Genomic DNA, 14,926 nt, shown 5'->3' with positions numbered 1-14,926 from the left:
AGGAACTACAGCGATTTCATTGGTGATGATGCTGAAAGTTCTTAAGTTGCAGCTCATCACAAACCATCAGCCTGCAGACAAAAATGTGACCAAAGTGAGCTGCAAATCTGGTCGCAGCAACTGACATTTTTCCCTGACTTGGGGATGAAAAGTTTCCCCTGACAGAATCTCTGTGACTGCCAGGAATTCCAAGTGAATTCCTTCGTCAGTTTTATGATCAAGGCTCTGGCTGAGGGTCCTTACCTTGAGGACATGACCTCGGCAAAGTGTTAAGAGGTTCACTAATGACTTGAACCAGATTGACTGCTCTGGTACTTTGGAGAATGAAAACACATGGTGAATTTGTTCGACAGATTTGTGTGTATGCGAGTGTGCGTGCCTGCTTTTCCATGGAAATTTATTTCTGTGTAAACACGCTGTCATATATAATTCAGTTTCAGTCCCTGGCCCCTCACTATATTGTTAAAGTGAGCATGAATATGTCTTTACCGTCCAACTTGATTCAACAACACGTGGATGTTTGCACTAATCCATCTGCACGTACCACATCAGAAGAGAACCCACAACAGATGCAAGCCTTGTAAATGAAAAACACAGAGTGTGAAGCCTGACACGTTCAAAACAAAAGAAAGCAATTTCAGGTTTGTTCTCGAGCCCCTTTATAGATAAAACCACCAAAGCTGAGAAAGAAAATGGCATCATTAAAGGTAGAAATGATTTAGCGGATTATATTTGCAAACAGCCCAATAATTCTGTCATAATAAAACGGAAATTTATGATCTCATTGGAGAGCATTCGTCGCAAACGCTCTGTCGTTTGCATCACCTCATGAGTCTGTGCACCTCTCCACAGGAGATGAAGGGAAGCCAAACGTGGAGGTGATCATCCTGGTGTGTACTGGAGCTGCCGCCACTTTGCTGTGGCTCATGCTCATTCTCTTCATACGCAAGCTAAGGAAGGTGAGTCATCGCTGTGATGTGATTTTTGTCAGGCTAACTTTTGAATGATGTGTTTATGTCCGTGGACATCACCCACTATAGAAGGCCAGTTTGAAACCATATGTGCCCCCTACATGTGTTTATCTTCGGAGTGAGCTGAGGATTCAAATTGTTTCTCGGTCCATCACTATATATATATATATTTTTATTTTTTTTTATCATCATTTAAAAAAATATGATTTTTGCCATTTAATATGTCATGATACTGATAATAGTCCGGGAATGACTTTCCAGCTTGGAAATATTGAAGGTTTCCCTGAGTGTACAATAGCTGCTGTCAGTAACTCCTGTGTGACCATGGCTTATCTCTCACAACAGCAGCAGCCAGCCCACTATAAGATGGGTCCATCTATAATCATCGACCCGGATGAGTGTCCTCTTGAAGAGCAGAACGATCTTCTCCAGTATGACAGCAGCAAATGGGAGTTCCCCCGAGATCGCTTGCGTCTAGGTGACTGGTGTTTCCCATTTTTGTATTATGAAGTAGTTTGTTATCAGGTGAGGACAGAGTCGAAACTGCTTATACTTCTAAATTGTAAAGCAAAAGGTTTGGAGGTTTATTTCTGAATGGGATCAGGGTTTCAAAATGAACACTTTTATTCAGGTGATTAATAATTCTTCCATCTCCAGGCAAAACTCTGGGTCATGGAGCTTTTGGAAAAGTGGTGGAAGCTTCTGCCTTTGGGATTGACAAGCTGTCCACCTGCAAGACTGTCGCTGTTAAGATGCTGAAAGGTACAAATATCTATATGAAGTTGCACTGCCTTGCTAAACACTCACTGCTGTTGCACTATTACATCTATTCTAAGTTCAGAAGACACTAAGGGTAGTGGAATGCCAAGTTTAAATTGAGTTTGCAATATATTCTAAACAAATCTTCAAGTTGTTTGGTTAAAAACTGAGCTCATAATTGGGTGGTAAAAGTACGGACAGGATCGTTGAGATGTTTTCTGAGTGGGAGGATGAAGTCAGGACGAACAGGAAGTTCAAACACACGTGAGGTGAAGCCTCTAGGTGGACATTGTTAGAGACCTTAATAGGAGGGACAGAGACAGATGGAGAAGTTTGATCTGCTACGGTGACCCCTGCAGAGGGATTCCAGACAAAGAAGAATGAGGTTCTTCATGCCCTGCCTACATGGCCTCTCTGCTCTTCCTAGAAATAACACAGAGACAGATAAACAAGCGTCATCATGCAGTTGCATACGAAACAGATGAATGAACTGCTATCTGTCATTCTGGCACATTTATTTTTCATCATCTACAGAGCTGTGTTTGCCACCAGTTAGTGGTGTGTGGGGTCAAAGTTTGCCACGTCTTCTCCTCTGGTGGTGCGACATGAGCTATTAGTTAAGACCCATTTTCAGTTGAAAATATTCAGCGTGACATACTTTAAGAGATTTGAGATTAGAAGAGAGTGTCTGGATGTCCAGTCCCGGGAGAGTTAGCAATTTTGGGCAGACGGGGAACAAGAAGCATCCACTAAATAATACATAATGCGCCAAGTAAAAGCCTCCAAATATATGTCAATGAGCATGGGTTTGAAGTTTCCTTTAATCATACGCAAAATGATGGATTTATTCCAATCCAAGTAAACTAAGCTTTTTCTTCCGTCACCTTTCCAAAACATGAACGTGTCCTCAGACAAACCTTACATGTTTGATAGGTGACGACAGGAGCGATGAAAAAGGAGAATAATAGACGATCCGGTGTCTAAGATGCTGTTGTTACATTAATCACGTTCCAACATAAATCACGCAGAGTGGAACTGGATGCTGTCAGTCCGAGGTCAAGCTTAATAGAAAGCAGCAGGATTCTTCAAATGGGCCACGGTCGGTTTGGAGGCTCCCAGCCTGCCGAGCGTCTGACTCATAAATAACTGATTTGTCAGAGCAACAAGAGGAGATTAGTGATTTTCATAGTTGCTGAAGCTCCAGATGAAGCCACACATCCAACTTATCAGTGTGAAATATGAGTGCAGTTTTTCTTATCTCTCAGTTATTGCTTTTATGTTGAGTCACTTCTTCATATACGTGCATCTCACGTTTCAATATTAAATTCTTTCCTCACTCCCATGAGATCCATTGGGTTGTTATTCTATGAAGCAGTCTGGTATGCTGTTATTTTTAATAAAACACTCCAGTGTAGATTTGAAATATTTCTTCATGTACATGAAATTCGATAAACATTTGTCTTTAATGGAACATTTTGGCACTCCTACACAAATAAACCAGTGCGTTAGACCTCTACTCTCTGAGTAGTTTTCGTGGCTCCAGGTTGTAGTGGAGTAAAAAGTGCCTCTTTGTTCCGTACAGGTGGGGCAACATCAAATGAGCGTAAAGCGTTGATGTCAGAGCTCAAAATCCTGATCCACATCGGCCACCACCTGAACGTGGTCAACCTGCTGGGAGCCTGCACCAAACCCGGAGGTGAGTGTATTTCTCCGCCAAAATATCACCTTCAATTTTCAGGTCTTGACAAACATAATTCAACTCACCAGGTCCACTGATGATGATCGTGGAGTTCTGCAAGTACGGAAACTTGTCCTTCTACTTAAGAAGCAAGCGGGATGACTTTATTGTTTACAAGGTCCGTCACCGAAAACACTTAAATGCGCCTAAGTCTGAGTGGTTTTCGTTGAAGATTTGTTGCGTTTGTGTGTGCACATGCTCAGAACCAGGATGGGAAGGTGGTGTCGTCAGAATCTGGCTGTGAACTGAGTGAGCTGATGAAGCGGCGCTTGGAGAGTGTGGCCAGCACAGGAAGTTCAGCCAGCTCTGGTTTTGTGGAAGATAAGAGCTACTGTGACTCGGAAGAAGAGGAAGAAGGTAAAGGCCAAAGTACGTCGTCGTCTCCACCCCCACCTCCACAGACAAATACCCCCCCTGTGGATTGTTTTGTGGCCCTGAAGGGACGTTTCCTTCTCCTGGTCAGCAGCACAATCACTGCAGCAGCCGCCACCGTCACCCCACTGGGTCTGGGGAGGCGTCTGTTTATTTCCTGTGCTGACCTGCATTCTGCTCTGTGCTCAGACACAGCATGTCAGCCATGTTGTCCTTGATGTGCTATTTGTGGTTTGATTCACTGTTTACTCAGGTGGGTCAATGGTGGGATCTCTCACGAGTTCCTCTGGAACTAGACCCTCTGCCTAGAACCCACAGGATTTATGTGACATTTTAAAAATATACTTCTATTTATGGCGAACTTGTTATCATCAGAGGAGGATGTTTTGAAGACAGATTGTGTAGGAGGAGAGGTACGTGACCAGACAGACCAGATGTTGCTTTTGCATCTCCAAAGGATCATGTTAACATGTTTATTGGCCTCACAACCCCGTGAATCCTGCAAAAGGTCCAACAAAAATGCATGCAATATATGAAATAGAAATATTAAAAATCTGAAACACAACTTCACAAAAAATGTTTTGCATCTAGTTGATGACATTTTCATGTTTCCAGACTCGGAGGATTTATACAAGCGAGTTCTGACACTGGAGGATTTAATTTGCTACAGTTTTCAAGTTGCAAAAGGCATGGAATTCCTGGCTTCACGCAAGGTATGATTTCCATTCCCCCCAAATCATCATCGGTCTTTTATCATGAACAAATAAATCAACAAACGCCATTCGGTTTACTGCCGCTGTCCTGATTCATCATGTTAAATTGAGTGAGTCTCCTGCATTCCTTCGTCATCATCACCTGATGCTGTAAAGCCGGAGCACAGATGCTGCTTTTATGGTAACGTTTGAATTGCATCATGATTCATATGGTTCTTTTCTGCTGCGCTTAATTGCACGTTATGAGCCAAGAAATGATGCCGTCTCTGGATATCCCCAAGAGAAAATGATTGATCCTCAACATTCTCCTGATATGAAACACATCATCGATTTTTTTTTTTAATCTGCTGACCTCATCATTTTTTAAGAAGTCAAACATTAATTGAGAAATCAATTGCAACTTCATATTCCATCAGTGCATCCATCGGGACCTGGCCGCGCGGAACATCCTCCTGTCTGAGAACAACGTTGTGAAGATTTGTGACTTTGGACTCGCCAGAGACGTCTACAAGGACCCGGACTACGTGCGCAAAGGAGATGTACGTTTGTCAGAGCCAGGAGTTTAATGTCATGGATTACTGCCACTCACAATGACTCGGCTCAACACCGCTCCAAATCTTTAGTCTATTTCATCTCATGACACTTTTTTCTGTTCTCAAACAAACAAAATCTGTAATGGTTTCTCTCCCAAAACGTGTTTCCAGGCCAGACTGCCACTGAAGTGGATGGCGCCAGAGGCCATTTTTGACAAAGTCTACACAACACAGAGCGATGTTTGGTCCTTTGGTGTTCTCATGTGGGAGATCTTCTCTCTCGGTGAGTGCTCTTCCAAACTAAAAACTTTTGAGTGCGTATATATGTTTGTGAGAACAAATTTTAGCCCACAACTGAGTAAAGGACTCTTTCATCCACATTACAAGACGCTGTGTAACTGTATGTGTGTGACAACAAGTCATTTATGAAAATGAAAGAATAAACAGAAGCATTTAACACCCTCTATTTATTTTTTTACAAATGTACTGTAACTTGGCAGCCAGTACAAATGTGTCCCCTACTGGGAAAGTACTATTTGAGAGCACTGTGCTGTGGTTCAGAACTGAAACTGCGCCGGGTCATTAAACTAACAACCTCTTTCTGTTGGCCAAGTGCAAATGAAATATTGTATGTTTAAATGTCGGCGGTGGGCGGGAGGTCTTGTCAAGAGCACAAGAGCCTTAACAAATGTGCTGCTGTACGTTTGATGTGCCGCCTTGGAAGCTGAACAATAGAGTCCTCCCCCCTCTACTTTGCATCTGAATGAAGAGCGTGTGGAAATGAGTTCTTAACTCAAGTACAGTAACACCCCTGTGGCAGATATCCATCAATTTAAGTTTGTTTTTTCTGCCATGTCTTTGTTTGTGTTATCTCAATGCACTCTTGCTTAGAGAAACACATACATCTGGCTGGTGTTATCCTGGAGCACTGAAATAAATCTTGAGGAATGAGTAAATGTTTTTTGCAAAAAAGAAAGGAAGTGCTAAAGACTAAGCGGGGCATTAGTCACACAAACCATAAACGTCATTCTAATGCATTTCATTTTGCCTCGCCTCAGGACCTTACCATTAATGTCTAAATAAGATACCTTTTTTAAAACTGTCTTCATGAGAGTTGAAGAGCAGTGTGCAGAGCAAAGAACACATGATTTATTGAAGTATTGTCTGTTGGCTGAGGAACAGTTCAGCACACAGAAAATCTAGTGGACTAGGATGGATGCCCGCAGATTTCGGAGTCTCCTCTCATAATCACACTCATCCATCCATCTGAGAGGCCACCGTATTCCTTCTTTCTCCCACTTCGTTGCAGTTCGTATAGAAAGGTTCAAGTAATTCTCCTGTGGTCTTCTAGGTGCGTCTCCGTACCCTGGTGTCCAGATTGATGAAGAATTCTGCTGCAGGCTGAAGGAAGGGACCAGGATGGGAGCCCCAGAATACTCTTCCTGTGAAATGTAGGTCTATCTATCTAGCTGTCTATCTATCTATCTATCTATCTATCTATCTATCTATCTATCTATCTATCTATCTATCTATCTATCTATCTATCTATCTATCTGTCTGTCTATCTGTCTGTCTGTCTGTCTGTCTATCTATCTATCTATCTATGGTTTGTTGGCTAGATCTCTCTGGTTAGTTTTCCCGCGAATTGCAGAGTGAAAAGGGTGATAGATGACCGGAGTTTGGAGGGTGAAAATTCATCCCTTTTTTGGCTCATCACAGGTTTATTTCTTTGCAAAAAGCACAATTGGTGCCGTTTTTGACAAAGGGTGAACACCATTTGAGACTTTGAGACTAAAGTCCTCCATTAAATGATATATATTCTATGGTATACTGTACTTGCTTTTCTAAGTGTTCAATAAAAGCAATAAATTCACTGCATTTTCAATGCCGTTGACTCAAAAGGTGTCTATGTTTCCGGGAAAGTGTGATCATCGACTGAGGCAGTGTGATTTCATAACACAGAGACTGCAGTGTTCCGTCTATTTGCACTAACGTTGCTTTGAGAAGGAAACATTAGCCACCACTTAGCTCTGCGGCGGTGACCTCTCAGCATTGACACACAGATCAAGATGTAACTGAGCACCGCTGTTTGAATCTGGACTGAAGAGATTTTTTTTTTACGCTGGAAATGTCAGAGCTAGAGCTACTCATGTCCACTGATTGATGAGACTTGTGATTCCTACTTATCCAGATGTGTATATATATTCTATTTTTTTATTCTCCGTGTATTTGGAACCGTTCCGAAGCCCAGCTGCGTTGTCAGGAAGTTTTGCTTGTGGATCTGGCTGTTTTCTCCAGTTGTGTGAAATCAATTGGAAACATTATGATGAGACTTCTGCTTTTATTTAGAGCTGCAGACGTTTGTATTCAGACCTACTGAGGCCGAGAAGCTCTGCTGCCTCAGAAATCTGACCCTGCCAGATAGGACCAGCTGATATGTGTTTGAACAGGATGTATGGTGCTGCACACAGAGTTTGTGGTAAATTAACCCTGTCAAGGGGTCGGCAAATGAGTGTGTGGACTTGACATATAATCTTTATCCACGTTCTCCAAGGAGGTGGTCACTTTGATCATGTTTGAGTCTCAGTTTCCCCATCGACTGGCTCCCAAAACCTTCTCTTCAGTCTTCTATTGTTCTGTACATGAACAACCATCTCAGGCTTGTGACTGTTTCTTATCATTGCCACTAATCCATTGCCAGTTTCCAGGCATCAGTGTTGCATTAGTTACTCTGGCCAACTCCAGCAGAGGAATTACAACTGGTTTCTCCTTCAAAGTTGTTTTGTTGTCTTCTTACAAATGAAAAAAGGCAACCGAAAAGTCAGAATCATAATTGTGTTTCATTTTGATGTAGCAAAACATTCAAAGGAGCAAACAGAAGCAAGACAATCCACTGGTTTGCCCTCGATGGTAGTCACAAACTCTTCTGCTTCAGAAAAGCACTTTGCACAAAGGAATGTGACTTTTTTTCTGAGAATGGGTGTGAATGAGTGTGTTAAATACCCACGACCCAAACAAACTGCCCAACGCAACACATGATCTCAGTTCTAGAGAATCTTATCCCACTCCAAAATTGTTCTCTTCTCTCCAGATTTGTGGCAGTCAGCTATTCATTCTCATCATGATCCAACTGCAGTTCCTGTGACTGTACTTCCTCTCATTAGTGGCGTGCTTCTAGCCTGCTATCACGCTATATGCGGTGAGGGTCACCAACTGTCGGAGGGGAGGTTTTACTCACTCGGGATCACATTTGTTTGGCTCCCTCCCGCTCAACCTGAAAACAGGCTTTGTGATGACAAGGTCAAGAATGTGCTGTTTGCCTGTTGCAGGTGTTTTGCATTTGTTTCAATGATGCCTGTAGACTCATGTTTGTCACTAGACGGGTAGAACGAGGCTGAAGCTGCAGGGTTTTCCCCTGCATTTTAGCACCATAGAGTCCCCATAGTCAACATGTAGTCAAGTTTGACTCACAACTGTGAGGCGAGTCCTCCATCACTCCTCCTTTTGTGGTGAACTGTTAGGGAGGACCATCAATGATGTACTATGCCCTGTCTCACCCCCTGGAGAATAGCGTGTAAGGTGTCTGTTAATATTCCTGTCATGACTCTGAAAATACTTGTCTGAACCCCACTTACACTCTTCATTGCCATTGCAGTTGTCTTCTGCAGATTTATATCATTGTCATTTGTTTGCAGCTACCAGACCATGTTGGACTGCTGGCAGGGTCAACCACAGGACCGACCCACTTTCACTGACCTGGTGGAGAGACTAGGAGACCTGCTTCAAGCCAGCGTGCAACAGGTGAGGTAGACAAAAAGGACATAGGGCCACAATATTATCACAATTGCTCGATAAAATGAGGAAGTAAAACACATTAGAAGATCTGAGATATGAGTAGCACACCAAAATCTAGTGTGTGACTCTCCCAGTTTCATAATGATGAAAGATCAGTCATCTGTGGGCAGTGACTCAACTTCTAAAAAGTGCTTTCTGTCCAACTGGAGATCTGGTGATCCGATGTGGGGAGGGACCAGATGAAGGTAGCAGCAACCTCCACTCTAGCTTCCTTTTAATGTCCTTTAGAGCTGCAAGAAACGCAAGAAAGTTGAAGGGAGGCACAACAATGATCCATTGGGGAGTGACCATTCTGCCAGTAAATTATTCTCTGGTAATTCCTTTTATATTCTTTGGAGGGAAGCCACCAGAAAATGATACTTTAGCATTTAGCCATCATATCAACCATCTGCCTGCATGCCTTCACCTGGTCACACAGTGTTTAAAAGCACCCCTAAAGCCGCTTATGTACCCTTGTAGTTGGACTTGTAGTATAAAAGTGATGTCTTCAGTATCTACAGTATGAATGTGATCATGTTGTACTTGAAGTGATTTGCAGAAATGTATGTAACATTTTTACGAAATAGTTTTACGCACTGTTTTTACAGACATGTCGTCGTTGTATAATGAAACAGCATGAGTGATAATAGCAATATAATAACAATTTTAAGAGACTTATTAGCACTCAGCACCTGCTCTGGATGAGCCAGACACGTGAATATCTCTGTCACTTCTTTGTGGGTGGAGGTTCTAGGCCTTTCGTAGGGCCAGGTCGTCCTTACAGATAAGCTTCTGGGTCAGTCCGTTCCTGAAGCTTCTCAGGGTCTCAAGCCTCTCTTCTTGATTTTAGGACGGGAAACACTACATACCCATCAACACGGCCCTTCTGGGGAAGACAGGGGATCTGCCACCTATAGACCAGTCGGACGAGACGCCCTCTCGACCGCTCTCCCAGCTCGATTCCGGGAGCACCTGGTGAGACTTGATGTTTCTTTACTCACATTTTACTAGCATGTTGTTTTACTTTTTACACTTAGATCACTGAAATTATCCAATAACTATTATTTGAGTCTGACTTACTTTTCCAGGAAGTTGAAGTCATCTGACCTTTCTTAATGTGTCAAAATGCTTATAAGACAAAAGTGCATTTTCTTTAGCTTGATTTCATAGTATTATACATAAAGTCTCCACCTCCATCTGGTGTGTGAAGTTCAGATTTTGTGTCCTGTGTCCTCGCTGAAAGCAGAACTATGTTTGCAATCATGTTCCAATAAAAAATCCCCTCCATGTTGCTGCTGAAATGAGTGAAAAATAGAAAGTTGTCTGCTAATGGTTTAAAAGCCCCAATGACAAGCACAGAGATCCAGGTAGCTAGCCTAAATATCATTTTAGCTTTAAGCTAGCAGGTCCAGGAGGAGTCTTTCCTGAACACAACAGTCACATATCCCGAGGCGCTGAGCTCATTGCAAGCGTTTTGTTGGCATATTTACAGCCTTGAGATTGTCTGCTGAAAGGAGTGATGGAATAGATCTGCAAACCTCGTGAAAATCTCAAACCCTGTCAGTCAAATATCTGGATTTTCAGCCATGATGGACTCACTGGAGACTGTGAAAATATTTGTCGCCTTTAGATGTGTGAGAACAAATGCGAGGAGCTGACATGGCCCTCTCCTGCTAGGAGTCCTGTCGGTCATCAGCTTATCTTGAAAGCTAGTGAAAACGCGCCGCAGGCGAGACGGAGCCCGCCGTGGGTTTATTGAAGGAAATGCCAAGCTTTTCATTTTCCCACTTTAGGTTGAATTCAATCCAAACCACTTATTGTCCCTGCAGCAGCCGGGCCAAACCTCTGCAGACGGAGCCGTGATAAGGAACACAGAAGCCTGACAGTGTTGTTGCTGCTCCTGTGGGAAACGTCTCCTCTGCGAGCCCCCAATCGTGCTGCTTAATGCGCTCAAGATAACAGTTCTGTGGTTTTTTTTACTGCTTGTTTTACTCATGAGACCTGATGAAGGATTCTTCCACAGTCTCTCTGACGTATCGTGTTATGTAATCTGCAGTTTTACTCTCATTTTAGGACAGAGACTGAGCAATTTCTTCTTTTCTCAGGAACATCAAGATCCGCCCTGCAAGTGTGAAAACCTTCGATGAAGTCACCATGGAGAACGGGACAAATGAGGGTCAAGAGGTGAGTCACTGCTCGTCACGCTAAACAGAAACAGACACACAGGTGCTAAAGTTCCACAAGGAAAGTCACGTAGGAGCGAGACTGCTTTTAAATGTAAGAGTCCTGAACTAATCTATTTTCTAGTCAAGGTCAAATGTCAAAAGTGGATTAGGAAATCACTGGCTTTTGTTATTCACCACACATTTGAGTAATATCTGTCATACATGAATTAGACAGAGCGAGGACATGTGTGTGAATGAGAGAGAGGCAGGAAAGGTGACATAGCAGGGAGTAGAGAAGGAGGAGGTTTGGCATTGGCCATGCACAGTCATGACAGAGATCAAGGAATGAGGAAGAGGGTGCAGACATGGTGGAACATGCCAAGATCAGAGTGGCAACAAAAGTGAGAGGGAAGCTCTGGAGGACAGTCGTGACAGCAGCCATGACATGTAGTCTCTCAGGACAGTAGCTCTGAAACCAAAGACAAGAAGCTCAGTAGAAGAGTCAGAGTTGCTCATGTTTGTTTGGCGTCCTGGGTGGCTTGACTCAGGTTGTTTGGACACGTGGAGAGGACAGTCAGGGAACATGTCGGACAAAGAATGTTAGAAATACAAGTACCAGGCAAAAGAAGGCAGGACAAGTAGAACAACGAATGAGGTTCATGGATGTGATAAAGGACACGAGGAGGATAGTGGGGAGGAAGAGTAAGATACTGTACGTTCAGGTGCAGGAGGCTGATGGAAAATGCAGAAGAAGAAGGTTCATCACCAAACTAAAGAATCCTTTCTGAGGCTTACAGTCCTGTTGCTTCCTCTGCTCCCACACTGCACTTATGTAGCATGCATTGATGCACCTGAAAAACCCTGGAGCCATGTGTTGGAGACAGGAATCTTCCTTCATTGCAACGATTTTTCACCCAAACTAATGTCCTGTCTCCTCTCAGGGGAGTCACTCTGACAGCGGCATGGGTCTGTCCTCCGACAACATGAAGACTCTAAGGAGACTGGAGTCGTACGCGGGTCGCCCGCTCAGCATCATGGCTCTGGCGTACGTAGATCAGCCTTTAATGGGATCATTCTCAAGAAAACTCACCAGCCGCTTTCACAAACCAAGAAAACTGTCAAAGCTACACGACCAGACAATAATCCTGAAGTGTTCTTATGGCTCTGATATGTGGCAGGTCGATAAGAGAGCGGTTCACTCTTTAGACTCAGGGATATTTAGGGGAGATCTGGGTGCCATTAATAGCAGCATGGTTTTAGAACATTCACGAATGAAGGAAAATCAACATCAGAAAATGGCTTGATACTGAAGTGGGGAAACTCTAGCTCCGTCTGTTTAAATGTCAAGCTGACTTAACTCAGTTTACAGCTCATCAAAGCGCTGACATCCAGTGTGTTTGTTAGTGTTTTGTTTAGTTGCCTCTTCCGTGGAGTTTAGAGTTCCATGGAAGTGAGAGAATGTTCCTCTCTGCATTGCCTGGCAACAGCTCAGCCACTGTCACCTTTGAACTCCGGAGGTTTACCAGCTCCTCCCTTGCTGCCCCGGCGCTGCGGCGTCTTTTGTCCGGCCGCCGCCCACCTGTTGCCCCGTCAAACTCCCGGTGCCAAGATTCGACACTGACATCTGTTCTGGCACCACATCCAACACCAGACTGTACCCTGCGTTTCCATGGCAACGCTTTACATCACATGACGAGATGGACGCTCACGAAGGGGGAATTCCAGTGATGTGGCCTCACTTTCCCCCACTGAGCTGTGATCCTTTGACCTCCAGAGGGATGGCCCCGTAACCCTGGGCAACCTGCAAAGACAATAGTGGGCCATTACTCATATTCTGAGTGTGAAACCAGGCAGAAAAGTCCAGAGTGATGGATTACATAATGTAGAAACCAGAGAGAGAGAGGCCGCTGTGACAGTGAGTGTCCCGCCTCTCACCCCAAGTAGCTGGGAAAATTCATGAGTTGTTTTTCAGAACGTCATCCTTGCAATCCATTGCATTAACCGCATGGACACCATAGTTTTTTTCAATGAAATATTCAACTTGATGTCAGTATTTCAAATGGCTGTAGCTGGAAAACTGTTAGAGATGAAGGCACACTGTTAATAAGGCAAAGGAATGCAGCGTTCTATCCCGAGTCAAGGGTCTCAAACAGTCCTATTGAAAGCAAAAAATGTCATTCAAAATAGCCCTCGAATGACTGTTTCTTCCTTTATCCAGGATGAAAGCAGTCAGCAAGAGTAAAGAATCCGTGTTGACCGACTCAGAGAAGGAGAAGTACCAGCCCAACATCTCCTCCCTGGACTTCTCACTGGACGACTCTGCGCTGGACGCTGACCTGGAGTGTCACAGCCCACCACCTGACTACAACTATGTGGTCCGCTATTCCACACCTCCGGTGTGAGCCCAGATGAAAACCACCGTGCCTTCTCCCAGAGGAGCTCTCCTCTGAATGTCGGACTCTGGGAAAAATACTGTCTTGTTTGAAGTAGCCAAGGAAAAGTGTTTTTCTAAGGTGACTGGTGAGAAGTGGAAGCTGAAGACAGGCTCAGGTATTTCTTTGTTTCTGCTGTGAGAACACACAAATCCTTCAGAGGTCTGACCCAACTGGAAAGCGATTTTGTGTAAAGTTAATATTGAGAACGGGTTTCTGTGACAAAGGGCGGATGAATTGAGGCATGATGTTGACAACCAGGCCGCTGTTGTTAGTTTGATAAAGCTCAGTTCACACACAGTAGATACACTTTTACCAGCGAATAAACTGTAACACATGACTCCTTGAGTTAAATCAGAAAACAAACGTGCCGTTGACGGAAACATGAGCAGGAGGAAAACTCAGATAATGAAGTCAGAAACATGAAACACCCTCCCAAAAAATGATCGTTTCTAAAGATGCAAATATGTCATAAAAAGAAGTATGTGAATTAATGCCTGAGTTTTGCGATGTATGAAAAAAAAACATTTTGTCCTGACAAATTTGTCTTGACAAATGGGAAGTTGAATGAAAAGATGAAAGTATGATTCATGTTTTTTTTCGTAGAATGTTGAGAGCGCAGACTTTGGTGAAAGGAGAAGGGAAAGTGTGACGGAGGGGGTTACACAAGATTTAAGAGTGAATTCAAAAATGCTTCACCAAAATTGGGAAGTGAAAATCATTTCATGAAAACGAGAACAGAAGGAGCTCAATAGTCACATAATTCCTATAAGTTGATCGATCAAGCATATATATTAGTTGGGAAAGATTCTCAATTTTGTGTTGCATAGATGAGCAACAAAAGTCAGGATGGTATTTGTTGTCGTGTGTATTCATCCGTGTTGTTATTTAAATTGAGCTGGCTTCATTTTCATCCTCTCACTGCCCTAATGTGTCCTGGAGCTCTTTTCCTGTCCGCACCATGACAGCTTGCAGGGCAGGCACGTTCCATGGTCCGTCATGTTTCATGTGGTTTATTTAAAACCATCTCTTCCTGCTCCTCCTAAATCAGTTACATCCGAAAGACAGTCTTATCCAGCGAGCGCTTGTGTCTGTATCCAGGTGTTTGTATTGTAAAAGAAGATCTGCACTGAGTCCTTGTACCGATGTTTTTGTACTCTAAAGTGTTATAATGATGTTATTGAGGAGTGTTTAGTGTAATATATATTTAACTTTACAGAAGATTAACAACAGTTGTATGATTTTTTTTTTTTTATCAGCCTAACATATTGTAGCCTCCTTAACACGTTTCTAGGTCAGTATCTCTGCATTTTTATTCTGTGACTCACACTCATTCCCTTTTGTAGTTAATGACAGTCAACACTGTTAACTGAGCGGTGAAATAAAGATTTATATATTTCTACAGTAAA

The 14,926-nt window shown here is 43.2% G+C and overlaps 1 protein-coding gene across 4 annotated transcripts in view; it reads left to right on the top strand.

The window, feature by feature from the left end:
* Positions 1 to 14,926, top strand: part of kdrl (kinase insert domain receptor like) — a 34,961-nt gene extending 20,035 nt beyond the window's left edge. Inside the window, exons 16-30 of one of the 4 annotated variants that reach the window (XM_053878859.1) lie at positions 853 to 959; positions 1,320 to 1,449; positions 1,629 to 1,733; positions 3,313 to 3,426; positions 3,498 to 3,586; positions 3,672 to 3,825; positions 4,456 to 4,553; positions 4,970 to 5,092; positions 5,258 to 5,369; positions 6,438 to 6,537; positions 8,782 to 8,887; positions 9,771 to 9,895; positions 11,026 to 11,104; positions 12,027 to 12,130; positions 13,304 to 14,926. In XM_053878859.1, the coding sequence (XP_053734834.1) occupies positions 853 to 959; positions 1,320 to 1,449; positions 1,629 to 1,733; positions 3,313 to 3,426; positions 3,498 to 3,586; positions 3,672 to 3,825; positions 4,456 to 4,553; positions 4,970 to 5,092; positions 5,258 to 5,369; positions 6,438 to 6,537; positions 8,782 to 8,887; positions 9,771 to 9,895; positions 11,026 to 11,104; positions 12,027 to 12,130; positions 13,304 to 13,487 (1,730 nt within the window). In that variant the 3' untranslated portion in view covers positions 13,488 to 14,926. Of the gene's footprint in view, positions 1 to 852; positions 960 to 1,316; positions 1,450 to 1,628; positions 1,734 to 3,312; positions 3,427 to 3,497; positions 3,587 to 3,671; positions 3,838 to 4,455; positions 4,554 to 4,969; positions 5,093 to 5,257; positions 5,370 to 6,437; positions 6,538 to 8,781; positions 8,888 to 9,770; positions 9,896 to 11,025; positions 11,105 to 12,026; positions 12,131 to 13,303 lie in introns of all 4 variants that reach the window. The other 3 variants (XM_053878857.1, XM_053878858.1, XM_053878856.1) reach the window with 3 other exon arrangements.

The sequence above is a fragment of the Synchiropus splendidus genome, chromosome 11 (genome assembly GCF_027744825.2).
Source record: "Synchiropus splendidus isolate RoL2022-P1 chromosome 11, RoL_Sspl_1.0, whole genome shotgun sequence".
NCBI lineage: Eukaryota > Metazoa > Chordata > Actinopteri > Syngnathiformes > Callionymidae > Synchiropus > Synchiropus splendidus.
The sequence above is the reverse complement of the archived record's forward strand: the minus strand, read 5'-3'. Positions and strand labels throughout refer to the sequence as shown.